This window comes from Puma concolor, chromosome B2 (assembly GCF_028749965.1).
Source record: "Puma concolor isolate L17-30 chromosome B2, mPumCon1.1.hap2, whole genome shotgun sequence".
NCBI classification, from domain to species: domain Eukaryota; kingdom Metazoa; phylum Chordata; class Mammalia; order Carnivora; family Felidae; genus Puma; species Puma concolor.
Genome location: NC_141671.1, coordinates 22,706,882 through 22,724,671, shown reverse-complemented (window position 1 = coordinate 22,724,671; position 17,790 = coordinate 22,706,882). Strand labels below are relative to the sequence as shown.

The window sequence follows — 17,790 nt, the reverse complement described above, 5'->3', positions numbered from 1 at the left end:
GGTAAAGTGGGTCAAAAGATACAAACTTCCAGTTATTTGAACGTTGGTAGTTGAGACCTTAAATGTCTTCATTACACACACACACACACACACACACACAAATTTTGTAACTATGTAATTTATGGTGATCATTTTGCAATATACACATATATTAATCATTATGTTGTACACCCAAAACCAATGTCACTTGTACCTTAATAAAGACAAACAAGCAAGCAAACAAAAAAAAAACAATTTAACAAATAAAAGTTGGATACTTCAATACTGCACTTTCAATAATGGACACAACAAGCAGGTAGAAGATTAACAAGCAAATAGAAGACTAGAACAACACAATAAGCCAACCGGACCTAATGGATGTCTACAAAATGTCCTACCCAACAGCAACAAAATACACATCTCTCAAATGGGAATGAAACATTCTTTGGAATAGACCATATGTTAGGCCATAAAGCATATCTTAATATTTGATCCATTGATATTTAATCCAATTACTGATAAGTAGGACTGACATCTGCCATTTTACTGGTTCCTTGCTATATGTATTATGTTCTTTTTCTTCTTTATTCCTCATTCCTTCTTTACTTTGTGTAAAAAGATATTTTCTAGTATGCCATTTTAGTTCTTTCTCTGTTTCTTTTACTATATATTTTTTTCAGTTTTTCCTTAGTAGTTTCCCTGGGATTATAATTAACATTCTAACTGAAAACTCTAGTTCAGATTAATACCAACCTATTTTTAATAACATAAGGGGTGCCTGGGTGGCTTAGTCAATTAAGCTTCCGACTTCAGCTCAGGTCACGATCTCGCAGTTCATGGGTTCGAGCCCTTGGATGGGCTCTGTGCTGACAGCTCAGAGCCTGGAGCCTGCTTTGGATTCTGTGTCTCCCTCTCTCTCTGTTCCTCCCCTGCTCTCTCTCTCTCTCTCTCTCAAAAATAAATAATAAACACTGAAAAAAATTTTGGGGCGCCTGGGTGGCGCAGTCGGTTAAGCGGCCGACTTCAGCCAGGTCACGATCTTGCGGTCCGTGAGTTCGAGCCCCGCGTCGGGCTCTGGGCTGATGGCTCAGAGCCTGGAGCCTGTTTCCGATTCTGTGTCTCCCTCTCTCTCTGCCCCTCCCCCGTTCATGCTCTGTCTCTCTCTGTCCCAAAAATAAATAAAAAACGTTGAAAAAAAAATTTAAAAAAAAAAATAATAACATAAAAAACTTTGTTCCATTCCCTTTGTCCTTTGTGCTATTATTATAATTTAGATTATATCTTTCTATATTGTAAGCCCAATATAAAATCTTGTAATTTTAAAATTACTGCTATGTTAATTATATTTCAGTAAAAGTATTATTTAAAAAGTGAGCTCTAGAGTCAACCCCTTTGGGTTTGTAATTCAGGCTCTGCCACTTATTGGCTGCTGACTATGTTTAGGTTACTGTGCCTCAGTTTCTTCATCTATAAATGGAGACAATAATAGCAAGCACCCTAACAGGTTGTTAAAAAGATCAAACAAGTTATTATGTGTCACCCAGTTAGATCAGAACCTGGCACAATGAAAGCACTCCATAAGCATGAGCTATTTTGATTCTTTGGAGGTGGCAAATAACTTTTACCATCCTTTCTTCAAGGCTCTGGTATAGATTCAGAGTGCATATTCTTAGTTCTCTAGTGACAGAACTCATGATCTTGTTCTAGAGGAGTCCCTCAAAGACAATTTGGCTGACGGGAACATTAAAAAGATAATCTATTTGAAAAGAATGTCTTCCGTAGATGTTTGGAATTGGTAGCCTGGATGTATCACAGGTTAGTTTTACAAACATCTGTAAGCAGTTTGGTCTATATTCAGAAAATTTTCTCTACTTTTTTTCATCTGGAATTAGTTTTTGTATAATCCTTTTTTGCACATACAGTAATTAAAGCTTAGTATTATACAAGAATCTGAAAGTCCAACTAGCTGGAACACACTGAGTCTCTAAAGCAATGTACAAGATAGATCAATCTAAACTTCAAAAACACACCTACAATATGCAAACCAGTATGCCCAGTGCAGAGACTGCAATGAGAATTAGGATCAGTATTATATCCCGTGCTGGCCTCCAGGTGTGAAGGCTGCTTAATTTCTGCTCTAAAACTTGTTTCCCAAGAGCTTTATTGATAGAGTCAATACTTCCCATTGCAGCAGAGATTTTTGCATTTAGAGTGAAAAAAAAAATAAAACAATAACAACTGTACTCTTTCCAACAAGTGTTGAAGGAAGTTGGAATTTTTGTAAAAGAACGAGATTCACTGATGCTAAAAACTACAAAATTTTTCTGTGGTGTCTGTTTGATTTTTTTTTCCTTCCTTGAGAGCTGATGTGAAGTCAATTTGCAAAGCAGCACCTAGTGAGTGGATCACAGCTGGCCCTGTGCAGATGAACAGGTCTTCACAGAGAGCAAGTGGTAGAGAACTATGCTTTACCGTTGTAGAAGCATATGGTACTTCTACTTTCTAGAACTTTCTGGAATTATGAGAGGAAAGCCCTTGCTGGAAGAACACTGAAATTTATTAAAACTTTTTTTTTGAGGGGGAAGCTAGAAATGTCCCTAGAGATAATTAAGACCAAACTCATACATTTACATATGAGAACATTACAGCCCAGAGAAATCAAGCAACTTGCCCAAAGTGACCCAGCTAATTAGTGGCAGAGCTAATTGTATTACCTTACACCATGGAGAGAAGAGAGGGAGGGAAAAAAATTACAAGAATAGTCTGACTTGATATAGTGTTTTTCCATGATGCCTTGGGGAAAAACAAAATAAAATTGTGATTACTTTCCACTTGGATCACTGACTAATGCTTAGATTGTTGCAACTTTGAGCTGAAACGGATAAATACAAATGTGCTTGTTCACAATTATTTTCAAAAATTAAATTGAAAATGCCAGTTTAATCAAACCTCCTGAATTTCAAATGAAAAGGCAATAAAGGAGGTAAAGACTTGCTGATTGTTTTACTGTTCACCATTTTCCCAATTATCTTTAATATCATATAAAATGTTTAAAACTTCGAGTTAGGATGTTTTCTACATCTGCCAATTGGCCAATCAGCTGGACCTCAAGAAGCAGACGGGTCAGCTATGGATCTTGGCGTACACGCATGTGCTCAGCCCCCTTCTCTTCACATCCCGAAGGCATGGATAGCACGAGCTTCCGCCCATCTCTCTTGAAGCTCCATTGTCAGGAGTTGAACAACTTCCCTGGGAATGTGAGCAGGATGGAAAGGGACATGGGGAGGAGTGGCTTAGAAACTGAACAAAAAGAAGTCATGGGATCTAGAGAGCTGTTGTCTTCCAGAGGGAATTTGGGACACTGTTGGCTGTTGGACCTCTAAAACTAAGAGAGTGAGGAGTGGGTTTGTCCTTAAAGAAGCCAGGGATTAGACACTTAGAGGGTAGAGAAGCAGAAAAGGTGGTGAGAGGTGGAGAACAAGGATCCAACTTCTCACTGAATGCACAGCCTGGGGGTATCAGCTCCTTCAGGAAGGCAGGCAAAGAGCCAGGTGTTCTTGATGGCACAGAGGAAAGGAGTGGCAAGGGGCTGGAAGGCGAGTTAGAGCAAGTTTGGATATTCAACAACTGTGGTCATACGAACACAGGCTAACTCTGCATAAGCTTTCATTCCTTCCTGCCTGGTTCTTGAAGCAGATTGATCTCTGGTTGTCTCATCTTGGTGCTTTAGACTTTTACAGGAATATCCTTGAGTTTCATCTGTGGGCCAAGGTCATTTCCCTGACATTCTATCTGTGAACAGCACAGCCAGATGATTACAGGGGGATAATGACTTTGAGCCCATGGCCACTTCCCAGGTGAACAGCCTTTGCCTTTGCTCCCCTGGGCTTAGAATCGAAGCCCCTTTCCCTCATCTCCATGCTGTCTGGTGTTATATTTTATAGAGTTCTATACATGGTTGTCTCATCCACGAACATTGGATCAAGCTCCTCAGGGGTAGTGGCTAATTTCTCTCTGAATCCTTAGCATCTGGTATTTGGACATATTAGTGCACAATAGTGTTTGTTAAATGAATTAAATGACACTTATTCAGTTAAATGAGCATTAAAAATGTTTTCCAACCAATTCCATTTATTAAGTCCTTGCTCTGTGCCCTGCACCCTGTTACATGCTGGCAAAACAAATGAAAATAAATTAGATCAGACACTGCTCCCCCTGTGGGGGCTGCAGTCTGGTGGGGGCCAGCCATGAGGTGGGCATAGTTCTTTCACCCAGAATCATCAAATCTGACTACATCCTCTCCAGCAAAAAGGACACAGGATAAACGCTTTCATTTACAAGGAGAAGAGCTGTTCACGGAAATACCTTCGTGACACTAATAAGTGCCACCATCCCTTTCTTTGAAAATTGTTTCCATTTCCACTGTGATAGTCATATAATGAGGTGATCAGACTGAGCTCTTTCAAGGTGAGGCCAAACCGTCACCTTACCCCTGCCCATCAGAGTGAGCTGTGTTCTCCCTCCTCAACGAGCCCTCATATCCCTATTCACTGTTTGCACTGCAGCTAAACATCGCACAAGTATCTTCATTAAACTGCCCGCAGTGATTCATAGATGCCTTCCTCCAGAGGTTACACATAATTCAAAACCCATTGGCACACAGGGGACAGGAGGCTTAAATTGTTCCTTCCAGGATATGTTACCTTGCGTTGGCCCTCTCAGAATTTCATCTGCTACTGTGAGGTCCAATTATTTTGTCCAGCTGTGCCCTTCCAAGGTGCCTTGGCCCCTCCCTCTCCTGAATTGCTAAGAAGGGGACTGACTCTTCCCTCTGTGGGCATCAGCGGTGTGTCCGCTCTGTGCAAAACGGCCCCCTGTGAGGCGAGGCACTTTTGAGGAACATCTACCATTCAGGGATCTGAGGTGGCAAACCAGGAAGCAGGAAAATAAGCAGTCAGTCCTCCACAGTCTGTGGAGCTAGAGGGAGAAGAGTCAAGGCATGGACTGAAACCCCACACTTCAGCCACCTTGGTCTTGGGGAGTGCTGAGGATAATATGCCCTTGAAAACATTCTTGCACTCTCCCTCTGAACCCTTCACACTGGCTTACTTCTGCTCTGGGCACACTGGGCTTGGCTGAGTCACAAGGAAGAGGACACCCTGTGCCACTGGGGCCCACTGGACAAATTAATTCACCACAAACTGTGTACCACCAGGACACCTCAGTGTTGAAGAGATGATGGAGGCACAAGACAGAGATACTAAGAAGTCATTCTCATGGTTGACTTTAGAAAGAGAGGAGGGGGCAGGGCAAGGAGGGCAGGAATCACACACAAATCAGGAGGTAGTTGGGGCAAGTTTGTCTGACTGGAGGCTGAGGAGGGTAGTGGGTCCAGGACCTTGTGGGGACGGCACTTACTCCTGAGATCCCTGCTAGGAGATTCGTTAGGCTGTGTGTTGTCAGCTATGCTGTACTGGCTTCTCAATGGTCAGCTGATGACCACCAAATCCTCCCTGCCCTCACCTCAGCCTCTGTCAGCCTTCTGCCCCCCGCCAAACTATAGCTCAGGCAGCTCCTGCTTCTTACCAGTGGCCATTACTAATCTAAGGAGCAGGCACTGAGGAGCACTGAGAAGTCTGGGCCTAGCACTACAGTAAGTACTTTACCTATATTACCTCATTGAATTGTCACAGCTTCCCCTTCAGGAAATGGTTATCCTCATTCTACTGATGAAGAAACTGAAGCCTCAGAGAGGTGAAGTCATTTCCTCAAGGTCACACAGCAAGTAACTGTCTAAGCGAGAGCTTGCTGTGGGGGTGTGTGGAGGTGGGGACCATGTATTGATTGATGTGTCCAGGGAAAGTCCCTACCAGCTTTTTCAATCAAGGAGGGTCTCAGAAATACTTTTGGTTTTATGGAACATCTATAGTTGGTAGGATCCACTAGTGTTTGCACTGGGAGGGTTGGGGTAGGCACAGGTTTCTGCTTTTGTTTTAAAAATATTCCAAAGTGAAAGAAATAGCTCAGTCATCTTAGGACATGGGACACACCCCTCTTTTTCAGACTGCTTCAATGTGCTTAGGTTGATGGCAACATACCGCCTCCAAGAAATTCCAGCTGTGTGACTAATAATGAAGGCAATAATAACAGCTAACACTCATTAGGCACCTGTTATGCTTGGCTCTGTGCTGAATGAAATAGGAAATTTGCTTTAGAGGAGGAAAGAGGCACAGAGAGGTTATGCCTTGCCCAAGGTCACACAGCTGGTCAATGGCAGAGCCAAGCTTTGGACTCAGACCTTACTGAGCCTTTAATCTTTGTGCTCCATGGTCAGTTGTGTCCCAGGTTGGGTTAGTGAGACGTTAGTCACCATATATTGAAAACCCACCATGCACCAAGCACGGGGAGGGAAGAGGAGCCTAGGGCAGTGGTCCGGTGGTGGAGGATGGGCAAGCGTCTCCAATCAGGAATCATAGTCCCAGGGTGATGGGACTTTTGTGGAAGGCAATGAGGGAGCAACGGGCAACAGGGACAGGGAAAGGAATTCGAGTAGAAAGCCGAAAGAGGAAAGGGTTACCAAGAACAAAATCTATCAGCTTCACAATTTTGTATCAATTTTGTTTAGGGCTACATGGGGTTATTTGCTAGGGTGCCCACTGAGATTTATGATGGGGGCATTTAGACCAAGGAATAGGGAGGAATCATTTCCAGTCACAGTTGGCTACAAGGGCATTAAGTGTGTGTGTGTGTGTGTGTGTGTGTGTGTGTGTGCGCGCGCGCGTGTGTATTTAAGGAAAAGGTGTGCAGTACAGAATACCAAATAATTCTCATTTTGCCATTTTAAACTGTGACAACGGGCTTTTGGGGCAGCTATTTTGGTCTGTTTTTGTCATTCCATATACATTCAGGGCTGCTATACTGTAATTCCAAGGGCTTAAATGATGCTTTAAATTGCTGTTCAATTTATAGAGGTGAGGTTTTGTCTTGCCTGTCCTCTCTTGCTTACCATTGCTCAGATCATTCCCTTCAAATGAACTGCACTGTTTTTTATTCATAGTAGCACTCTGCTACTAGTTCGGCGATTTCCTCCTTGCAACATCCTCAAATGAGCGTTTACCAGCACTGGCAAGTTAACGCTGCTCCTACAACTGGGATTCATTCCTGTAACACGGGGGAGTTAAGGCACTTCTAACTTTTAATTTCTCTTAAAATGAGCTTGTAACTTCCTCCTATCCCCATTCGGATGCTTTTACAACTGACAGTGTTTTAGCTTTATTACTTATAAAGAACAACCATAGGAGACACATTTTTGGCTTGGAAATTCCAACTAGTTCAATGCCTGGCAGTTTTCCCCCATGCAGACCTCCATAAATATCTTTTACATTTGGATTTCTCCCCTCCTTTTAGAATATTGTTTTGGACTGAGCAGGTCCTGTGGACTAAGGAAATTTCTTTGGGATCTTAAACTCCCCATAGTCAGCTTGTGATGAAGTTGTTCAGGGCAGTGAAAGAACTATGTGGTTGGTATTAGTAACAATTTCAACTTTACTCCTATTTCTATTTCTTTTTTTTAAATAATCTTTAAACGTTTTTTTAATGTTTATTTTTGAGAGAGAGAGAGAGAGATAGAGTGCAAGGAGGGGAGGGTCAGAGAGAAAGGGAGACACAGAATCCAAAGCCGGCTCCGGGCTCTGAGCTGTCAGCACAGAGCCTGATGCAGAGCTTGAACTCATGAACCATGAGATCATGACCTCAGCCGAAGTCAGACGGTTGACCAACTGAGGCACCCAGGTGCCCCAGACTCCCATTTCTATTTCTGATTGAAAGATGAAATCACAAATCAAGAAGAACCACATCTTTACATTCCAAGAGTGATCCCATATTGCAAAGGCAAAAAAAAAAAAAAATGTGGTTAAGGGTCAGGTGTATTTGCATTTTATTCTCAGCTTGTCAAGTATTTGACCTTGAGCAAATTACTTTAACCTTTCTGGGCCTCAGTTTCCTCATCTGTAAATGGCGATATAATAAGAACCCACATGATAAAGCTGTTCAAAGAATAAGATACGATCGACTACACACAGATACTGGTACATAGTAAGTGCTTAATAATTGTTATATTACTCTTAGAGTATTGAGAAAGAGAATGCTGGGTTCCCATATGTCTGCCATTCACCATAATATTCTTATACTAAAGTAGAGAGCAGCTACTGTGGGCTCTGGCCTAAAGGCATAGCTAAAACTATGGGCTTTTTCAGTGGTTGCTGTCATAATGCAATGATCGATCTTTATTACTAGAAACGCAAACTGCCTGTTCAGTAACATTTCTCATTCATTAGCTGAAAACAATCTCTGCCAATCAGACATTTCTGACTATGGTATTGAACAATCCTTAAAATAGAATGGGAAGAAACATTAGGCCTAGCCTGTCTTGTGGTAAATGTGTAATATCACTTTAATATGATATCAGCAAATGCCCTTGTAAATCAAACTCACCACACCGAATCCTTGGTGAGTTTGGAGTTCACGTTCCCATCTTCTTCCAGGAAGATGTCCATTTGCAAATTGGCATCATTATCATGGGCTGAGAAATAATTGGTAACAACTCTCGCTGGTATCCCAAGGCATCGCAAAACTGGAAGCAAGGACAGACCACAATGAAACCCATCACCAAAATTTAATAAATACATAGTGAACAATCCCTTCTCATAAGGGATTTCCTTCTTTGCACGGGTTGTCCTCAAATGTTCCATACTGAAGAAGGGGGACTACTGTCAAGCTTTGGGACTATGGAGAGAAATCTTGCTGTGTGATCATTCAAAATAAGTGGAATAAAAGGAATAAAATCCCAATAACAGGGTTACAATTGTTTACTTGCTAATCATACAGTCATTAAAGTCATATTATTTTAGTTCATCTAATGGGACTATGTTGCTGAAAATAATTTAAAAAAAAACTCAGCTAATAGGAAGCTATGAAAGAGGGCCTCAGTGGTGTTAGCTCTCCTGGTTGGAATTTGCTCTTGTGACACTTGGTAGAGGGCGACACTACAGATTCATTTTAATTGCTAGATAATAAATTACCTGGATGCATCTCTTGCCATATGTACCTAATGATTAAACTCAATCCAAATGCCCTCCCTGGCTCCCAGGATGCCAGACATCAGGGCTCATTGAAAATAATTCAGCTGACAATTTTAAGATTAATGACTTGGCTTGCCTTTTTTTCCCCCTCAGAATAGTTTAGCATTTTTAACCAAAGACTATCCACCTCCTTCAATAGAACAACCTTGGAAGTCCAAACTTAAGTCTGGTAGCGTTCAAGTGTCCTCATTAATGGACTTAATCTTAATACCCTAAACAAAAATGATGGCACTTACCACCCGCTTCCTGCTTCTGTCTTCCTCTATTGATTCACAGACCCTATTCAAGGCACAGTTTTACCAGTAATATGATTGGCACCCTAGTTCTATTTCAGGCTGACCACTAATTCCCAAAATGAGGCTTGTTCCAGAGTCTGCCAAACTCATAATGTTAAGGACAGGTGAAGCCTGATACTGGGGCACCAGCAGCACCTTCCTCCCAACTTCCCTCTTGGGGTTTATTCTTACTGTGACTTCCTCACATTGTGCTTCTGCCTTAGCTTACCACCAAAGCCTGTTTTTAGGAATAGACTTGATGACTCTTTCATACAAAAAGCATAAATGTGGGAATGCAAGCTGGTGCAGCCATTCTGGAAAACAGTATGGAGGTTCCTCAAAAAACTAAAAATAGAACTACCCTATGACACAGCAAATGCACTACTAGGCATTTATCCATGGGATACAGGTGTGCTGTTTTGAAGGGACACATGCACCCCAATGTTTACAGCAGTACTATCAACAATAGTCAAAGTATGGAAAGAGCCCAAATGTCCATCGATGGATGAATGGATAAAGAAGATGTGGTATATATATACAATGGAGCATTACTTGGCAATCAAAAAGAATGAAATCTTGCCATTTGCAACTATGTGGATGGAACTGGAGGGTATTATGCTAAGTGAAATTAGCCAGAGAAAGACAAAAATCATATGACTTCACTCATATGAGGACTTTAAGAGAAAAAAAAAAGATGAACATAGGGGAAGGGAAACAAAAATAACATAAAAACAGGGATGGGGACAAAACAGAAGAGACTCGTAAATATGGAGAACAAACTGAGGGTTACTTGAGGGGTTGTGGGAGGGGGGATGGGCTAAATGGGTAAGGGGCACTAAAGAATCTACTCCTGAAATCATTGTTGCACTATATGCTAATTTGGATATAAATTTTAAAAAATAAAAAATAAAAAAATAATTATTTTTGAAGATGTGAATGTTCAGCATTGTTAAGCAATAAAGTAACAAATATACAAATTATAAATAAAAAACAGTGAAAGAAAAGCGTAAATGGATGGAAGGTGTTCACTATTTTATCTGGTTCTAAGCCTGAAGGAATTACATTGGGATAGTGAAATTGTAGACAGCAGGAAGACACAAGGGAGAGAGGGTCCTTTCTGTGTTCCTGGAGGAATTTCCTATAAGAAGCTTCTCCCATAGGGTACCCTCCACATGGTCTGGGCTTGGGAACGGTGAGGGAGGGGGCTACCTCTAATTGTTATTCCATCATGAAGTTTAACTTCTGCTAGAACATCAGAGACCAGCACTTCTACAAAACTGATACACTGGCCTTTATTTCTTTATTTCTTCTAAATATATTACTTTAGCCCTTGGATATATGCAAATGACTAAGAAAATAATCTTACCTAGTTGAATCCCATAGAAAATCAAAACACACAACACAAGACTCACAATTTCTTTCCACTTGGCTATCACTGACTAATCTTGGACTATTACAAGTTTGAGCTAAAACTGTGAGGCTTCATGATCATTTATAAAAAATGGCCTCATCCTGGCTTCCAGCCACCAGTCCCTCCTTGATTTTTCTGATTAAAAGAAAAAATGCTAACTAGGTAAAAAACATTTTTTATTAACGAGCAAGCAGAAAGGACACTCCAACTTGAGCTTAATGTTTTCTCCAAGGCTGTAGAAATGGCAAGTGAATGGAAATCATTACCAATGATGAAGACATACTGAGATAAATGTATTTTTAAAAATATTCACTGAATTAACAATAATGTTGTCCAGATCTAGAGAAGCAAATGCCATTTCAAAAAATGATGCATGAGGCTGAGGAGAATAATTCTGTTCTCATATGTTTTCCCCTATAGATTAGATGTTGGGTGGATTAAAAACTAAAAGGGAAACTAGGGAGTAAAGACTGTTCATTAAGTTCTGATATCTAATTGCTCAGGGGCATTGAGATTTGCATGTAAAAATGGAGATGAGACCACCTGTCACAATCCCTACCACAGTTATGGTAAAAATTAAGTGCATATATTTATAAAACTTCTCAGTGATAAACAATAGGAGAGTAATAAGCATATTTATAACATTTTCAATAACAAATAAACAGTATATATCTTTTATTATTTATCACTTAAACTTTTGTTAATTTAGTCTTTTTAAAATGCGGGGGGGAGGGGGTGGGTGGTTACTGAAAAGAAAATGGCATATCTTTTCCCTCACAAAATTTCTTTGCCCCTGGGCCCCTTCCTCCCATTTCTCTTGGTGTTGAGTGATGGATTATGTAGGAAATAGTCCATCATCCTTTCTATAAAGATTCTGCAGTCAAAGAGAAACTATGAGCATATTTGGCCCAGTACAATTTAATTATGCATTGACTACATCCCAGAATAGCCATCCATAAATTCTAGAGAGCTAACAGGGGTTGCTAGATCTCTTTGCCAGTTTATAGATAAAATGTCTTCAAGTAAAATTCCCTTTACATTAAAAAAATGTTACTCAATTGGATACTTACATGTGTTAAAGACACCAGCAAAAACCCAGCACTGACCATACCGGACTGGATTCTTAGTACTCTGGTATTCCAACAGAATGTCAACGCTTCCGGTCCAGGCTGATGGGGGAACACCATAGGCATAGATGTTGTCCCAGGATCCAACAAGGACACCTTCATCATCTTTGGCATTAACCTAAATGAGACCATGAGTGGTAAGAAGGAAGAAGGAACATTTAGAAGAGTTCCCTCTAGTCTCTGACATCAAGCAAACTAAGGCATCCAGTGCCTTCCAAATGTCCTTCATGATAAAAACAATTCCACTACTGTTCCATTCACTGTTGTGTCATCAGGGTAAGTGACACAATAACTGTGCAAGAGAAAACCAAATAGCCAAGGCTGCTTCTCAAATAACATATTATCGAAGTTAAGGTGGTATTGAATAGCAGCTAGGAAGAGTTGTAATGTCTTCACCACATGCTTAGGAAAAGATATGCTTAGGACACGGTCTGGTTGGAGTAGTGAGGAAGAGAGGAAGAGCACCCACAAAAGAAGACAGCTCAAATAGGGATCAAAGAGGGACCTTGACTTTGTCGAAGGAGAATTCGAAACTGACACATGACAAAAGACAGATAGGGAGAGTGGGGGCCTAAAGTCTGATGGTCTAGTGGCTTTTGACTTTTATGATAAATTGTAGACTCTAATGAACTGAAAAAGTAAGCAGATGTCATAGGAAACCTTAACAGTTAGTAAGACATTAAATTCTTATGAATACCTTACAATGTTTGTTTTAAACAAGTTGCAATGAAAAAAGTATTTCCTTTATGATTGCTTAAGATTTGGGTTTAGGGGCACCTGGCTGGCTCAGTCAGTTGGGCGTCTGACTTTGGCTCAGGTCATGATCTAATGGCTCTTGAGTTCAAGCCCCACGTCGGGCCTGGAGCTGCTTCCGATTCTATGTGTCCCTCTCTCTCTGCCCCTCCCCTGCTCGTACTCTGTCTGTCTCTCTCTCAAAAATAAATAAACATTAAAAAAATTAAAAAAAAAGATGATTAGTGTTTATAGTTATGTTAAAAGATATCTTCATTTACAGGAAGGGCCTGGGTATTATAGTGTAAGTATGGGGGAGACTTAAAAATAGCATTCTTGAATATTTGGGAAAATCTTACTGCACATTCAGACCACAGTTTCTGGTAGCAGCAGACCTCGAGAGCAGGAAAAAAGACATTGTGTGTTTAGACATTAAAATGGTTAAGAAGTAACCCTTTCATGGCCTCAGTTTTTTGGAGGGCACTATTGAATCTTACCTCTCTTGGTGTTACTTTCATCATGTTTAATTATAGTTAGAAGATCGTCTAGGTAAGGAGCAAAGGGAGCTTTTCTAAAAACTGGTACCACTTCAACAATGGTTATATGGTGACATGATAAAGGGTTAGAGCCTTGCTCTTCAAAATGTTGTCTGTGGACAAGCAGCAGTATCCCCCCTGGGAGCTTGTTAGGAATGCAGGATCTCAGTCCCCACCATAAACCTACTGAGTCAGAGTCTGCATTTTAACAAAATCTCAGGGTGATTTCGTGCACATTAGCTTGAGAACATTAGGTTTAGTCTATGCTGAGAAGATATTAGCAAGCAATGTGAAATGTATGATTGAAGCAGGTGTGTTTGGATTATGAAAACCATGGAAGATACATTAAAATATAGTGCCTTTATGTGTTCAATGCCTTGCCAGTTAACAGCTCAGCCTCAGCACTTGCTCAGAGCCCTCTCTTAGGCTTTCTGAGTTTAGTTGTATAGAAGTCTATTCTCCTCACTAGGTCATAAGTTCATTAGGAATAGACATTTTAAAAAAATCTATGTCTTTTTACTTTTAGCAAGAATTGGCAAAGAGTAGGTGCTCAATAGTGGTTGAATAACCACTTGTATATTCAACAAGCATATAGGTATTGTATATCTGAATAGGAATAATACCTTCTCCCAGGAGAGAAATGAACAAGAAAACAATCAAGTGGAAGTAAAGTTTACTAATGTTAAGACAGAAAGATGTACAGGTAAGGTGGAGGCCCAAAGGAGGTAGTAGTCAGTTTCAACAGGTTGGAGGGTGGTGGTGGTTGTGGATTGAATAGAGGAAATTACATGAAAGCTAGGTCTTGAGTGGCTGAGAGCCAGACAAGACCATCTACATAGTGGAAACAGTTTGAATAAATGCTTAGTGACATGAAACAATATGGCAGGTTCAGGCACCTGTTAGGAGCTCTGCATGGGTATCATGTAAATAAACAATAGCAGATGAAATAAATATAAAATATCAGAAGAAAACATGTAAAATGCGCAAACACCTTCTACTGTGAATGACAAACCTTTCACTGAAATACGAGATTTACTCTAGCACTGAGTATTTGGCATTTCCCAAAGAGGGTCCTTCTGGAAAGTGTTCTCTAGATCACCATTCAATTTGATTTAGATAAACTATTTCTCCTCCTTGATTCTGTCTGGTCAGGTTAAAGTTGGTTGATTTGTTTAATGTAGAAAAAAAGTAATTCTTTCAAGATTTCTGAAGGACCTTGTTCAGCTAATTGCAAACTCATGCCTTTGATGTAAACTTTGACTTTATCATGTAACTCTGTGAAATGACTGGGGTGCAACTGGGTTTAGTCAACCATTTTGGCACTATTTATGATCAACATTTCTCTTTGCAGTTGAATTGATTATTTAAAAATCTGTGTCTGTTATAATGAAGCCTGAAGAGTGCCTTGGTAGGCTATGATGTAGTTTGGTCTTTGTGGATAGGCAGTCTGAGGTTTAACTCACATTACCATTGCCTTATCCTTATCCTTGAGAAATAGAATAGGGCCTATGAATCTCAGAGGAAAAAAAAGTTCCTAAATTATGGTTCTAATGACTGATTTTCAAACAGATAGCTATTAACTAGGAAGACTATTTATAGCATTTGGCTGAACCCAGTCAGCTAAGGGGAAGAGAAAAAAAAAAGCTCTCTCCTCTACAGACCTTATAATTGTGAATGCTGAGCTGTTTCCCTGTTGCTAGATAAATCACAACTCTCATTTATTAGCATTTGGTTGGATTAGCTACTGTTTTCTAATTAGAATATTGATTTCTGAGGAGCCCAGACACTGAAAGAGGTAAGTCTTTAGTGACACATGTAAAGAGTTAAAGTAATATCTCCCTCCATAGACAACAAGATACGTTTGGGGGGAAACTTCAAGGGCATGCTGGTCTTTCTTCATGCCACAGTTGACTGTTTTAATACCCTGTCATGAACTCAGAGTTTGACCAGTGTCAGAGTGAAATGTCTTGGACTTGTATCATTGGTGGTCTAGGAGACATTATGAGCCAAGGATTTTGGATAGGGAGTGTTATTCAACTACATTGAGGTTGCACTAAATTGTCCTCCTGTAATATCTATAATATGGGAAAAGTGAAAAACCAGCCCCCCCCCAAGTCATTATCAGCAACCCAGTGGCATAACATAATTCAGCAAACTACAAAACCCGGTTCCAAGAAAAATTGAGGAATATATATTGGACTAGAGAAGCAGCATGACTCAGCACCTGACCCTCATCAGTTTCTCAGAAGCCCTACTGTCAAGTCCACAAAATCCTGAGACTTCTCAGTAGTATTTCAAAATCTATAAAGAAACTAACCAAATTAAAATGCTGATCTTTTTCTTGTTCTGACCAGAACAGTGGAAACAACTGCTGTGGAGAAATGGGTGAGAAATGGTCTGCACCTCTAAAGAGGGAGACATTCTGGGACTACAGTGGGGAAATGACCTAGAGTCTGAAAGTTGCCCTGCCCTTCATGAGCTACATCTCCAATTAGATGGAGTGGATTCTCGGATGAGAAATTTAACAGAACCTTAAAAGGAAGAGCAGAGCTCTAACAGACTCTGCCATCTCTTCAGCTTCCCTTCCCTCCCACTTCCAGCTTTTCTCAGGGTACTGGAGAGTAGATAGAATGAAATACATTTGCCTTAAACTGTAGTTCAGAGGAGAAATCCAACTAGTCTTAGATTGGGAAGTGTCAACATTTCACCTACAGTATATTAGAGCAAACAGGACACTTGGAGAAAGTTATGCAAGTATTTATACTTGCAAAGGGGGAGGGAGAGAAGGAAGAAGGGAGGAGAGAGAGAGGGAGAGAGAGAAAGGGAGGGAGAGAAGGGAAGAAAGGGATAGAAAGAGGGGATGAGAGACAGAGGGGGAGGGAGGGAGATAAAGAGAGGAGGAGAGAGGGAGGGAGACAGAGAAAGAGGGAGAGAGGGAGGGAGGAAGAAAAAGAGAGGAAGATAGGAAAAGAGGGAAGGAAAGAGAGGGAGGGAGAAAGGGAGGGAGAAATATAGGGAGAGAGAGCAAGAGGGAGAGAAAGGAAGAGAGAGAGAAAGAGAAGGAGGGAGGCAGAGAAGGAGGAAGGAAAGGGGGGGCAGAGAGGGAGGAAGAGGCACACAGAGAGAGATGGAGAGAGAGAGGGAGGGTGAGAGAGAGGGAGAGAGAATATGAAAAAAAATAATACATAGAAGAAAGTAAAAGTAGGAAACAAGGAATTTTCTCACAATCTCTTAGGAGATCATAGATCTAAATGAACAAATTGAAGATCAAATGACATCATCATGGAACTAAAAATAAAGTATAAACTATAAGGAACAGAGTAGATATTGTTAAAAAATAAAATTAATGATATAGAAAAAAGCTTGAGATAAAGGAAATACTATGGAAAATATAATAAGATTAAGTTATTTGGAGATGAGGTAATAGTTATTGAAAAAAGGATGATACAACATAAGAATAATTATTATCTTTAAAACAGAGAACCCAATAAATGAAGCATAATATGTATTTATGGCATAAGAAAATTTTACCTAATTGAGGAAACATTGAATTTATACTTTAAAAGGACAATCTGAGGAGTGCATGGGTGAATCAGTCAGTTGAGAGTCTGACTTCGGCTCAGGTCATGATCTCATGGCCAGTGAGTTCAAGTCCCATGTCAGGGTCAGTACTGACAGCTCAGAGCCTGGAATCTGCTTTGGATTCTGTGGCCCCCTCTCTCTCTGCCTCTCCCCTGTTCATGCTCTGTCTCTGTCTCTCAAAAATAAATAAACATTAAAAAAATTAAAAATAAATAAATAAAAGGACAATCTGTGCTCTGAGGTGACTTGATGTAGAATTCTCACTGCTTAGGAACTTTAATTAATTAAGCTATTCGAACTCAAGAATAAAGAAATAATTGTTCAGTCATATAGACAGAAAATGCAAACTAGCAACAAGGGAGGAAATTAGGCTGTCTTTAGACTTCTCCACAGCACCATTCACTGGCAAAACACAGTCAATCAATATTTACACAGTCCTGAGAGAAAGAAAGGTTGGCCCAAGAATGTTATGCACAGCTAAGAGGTTCTGTAAGTATAAAGGCAGCCAGCACTCATTTTCAAACATGAAGAATCTCAGGGAATACACCATCCATTATAACCAAACTACTTGAAAAATGATATCAAGATAATTAAAGGCTGAATCAAACAAAGAACCCAGGAACAGAGACACTGTGGTAAGAGATCTAGTGATGAGAAAAACTCATGTATGTTTAAAAACCTTTGGGAATTATGGTATCAGAATGAATATGAATTTTAAAATTTGATAATATAATGATAACAATATTAAAAAGATTAGACATGAGGGAGGAAAGAGGAGAGGGAGAATGGAAGTATTGATGTTTTAATGTGTTGGTCTCTCTTACATAATTAACATCATCTAAAATTAAAACATAATCTAAAAATATATAATTATTCTTTTAATGGTTTTAATAGTTTTTAAATAATCTTAGAGGGATCTGTTAAAAACAGTATTTCTTGTAGTGAAGAAACATTTATTTGAAGTTTAGCAATGTCTTCTGTTGCAATTCAGAGTTTTATTTCTGTGAA

At 40.0% G+C, this 17,790-nt stretch overlaps 1 protein-coding gene across 2 annotated transcripts in view; it reads right to left on the bottom strand.

Moving 5' to 3' along the window:
• F13A1 (coagulation factor XIII A chain) overlaps positions 1-17,790 on the bottom strand; it is a 165,198-nt gene that overhangs the window by 59,465 nt on the left and 87,943 nt on the right. For both annotated transcript variants that reach the window (XM_025917200.2, XM_086706357.1), the window contains exons 7-8: positions 11,876-12,050; positions 8,473-8,611 (exon numbers count right to left, since the gene is read on the bottom strand). In XM_025917200.2, the coding sequence (XP_025772985.1) occupies positions 8,473-8,611; positions 11,876-12,050 (314 nt within the window). The remainder of the gene's footprint in view (positions 1-8,472; positions 8,612-11,875; positions 12,051-17,790) is intronic.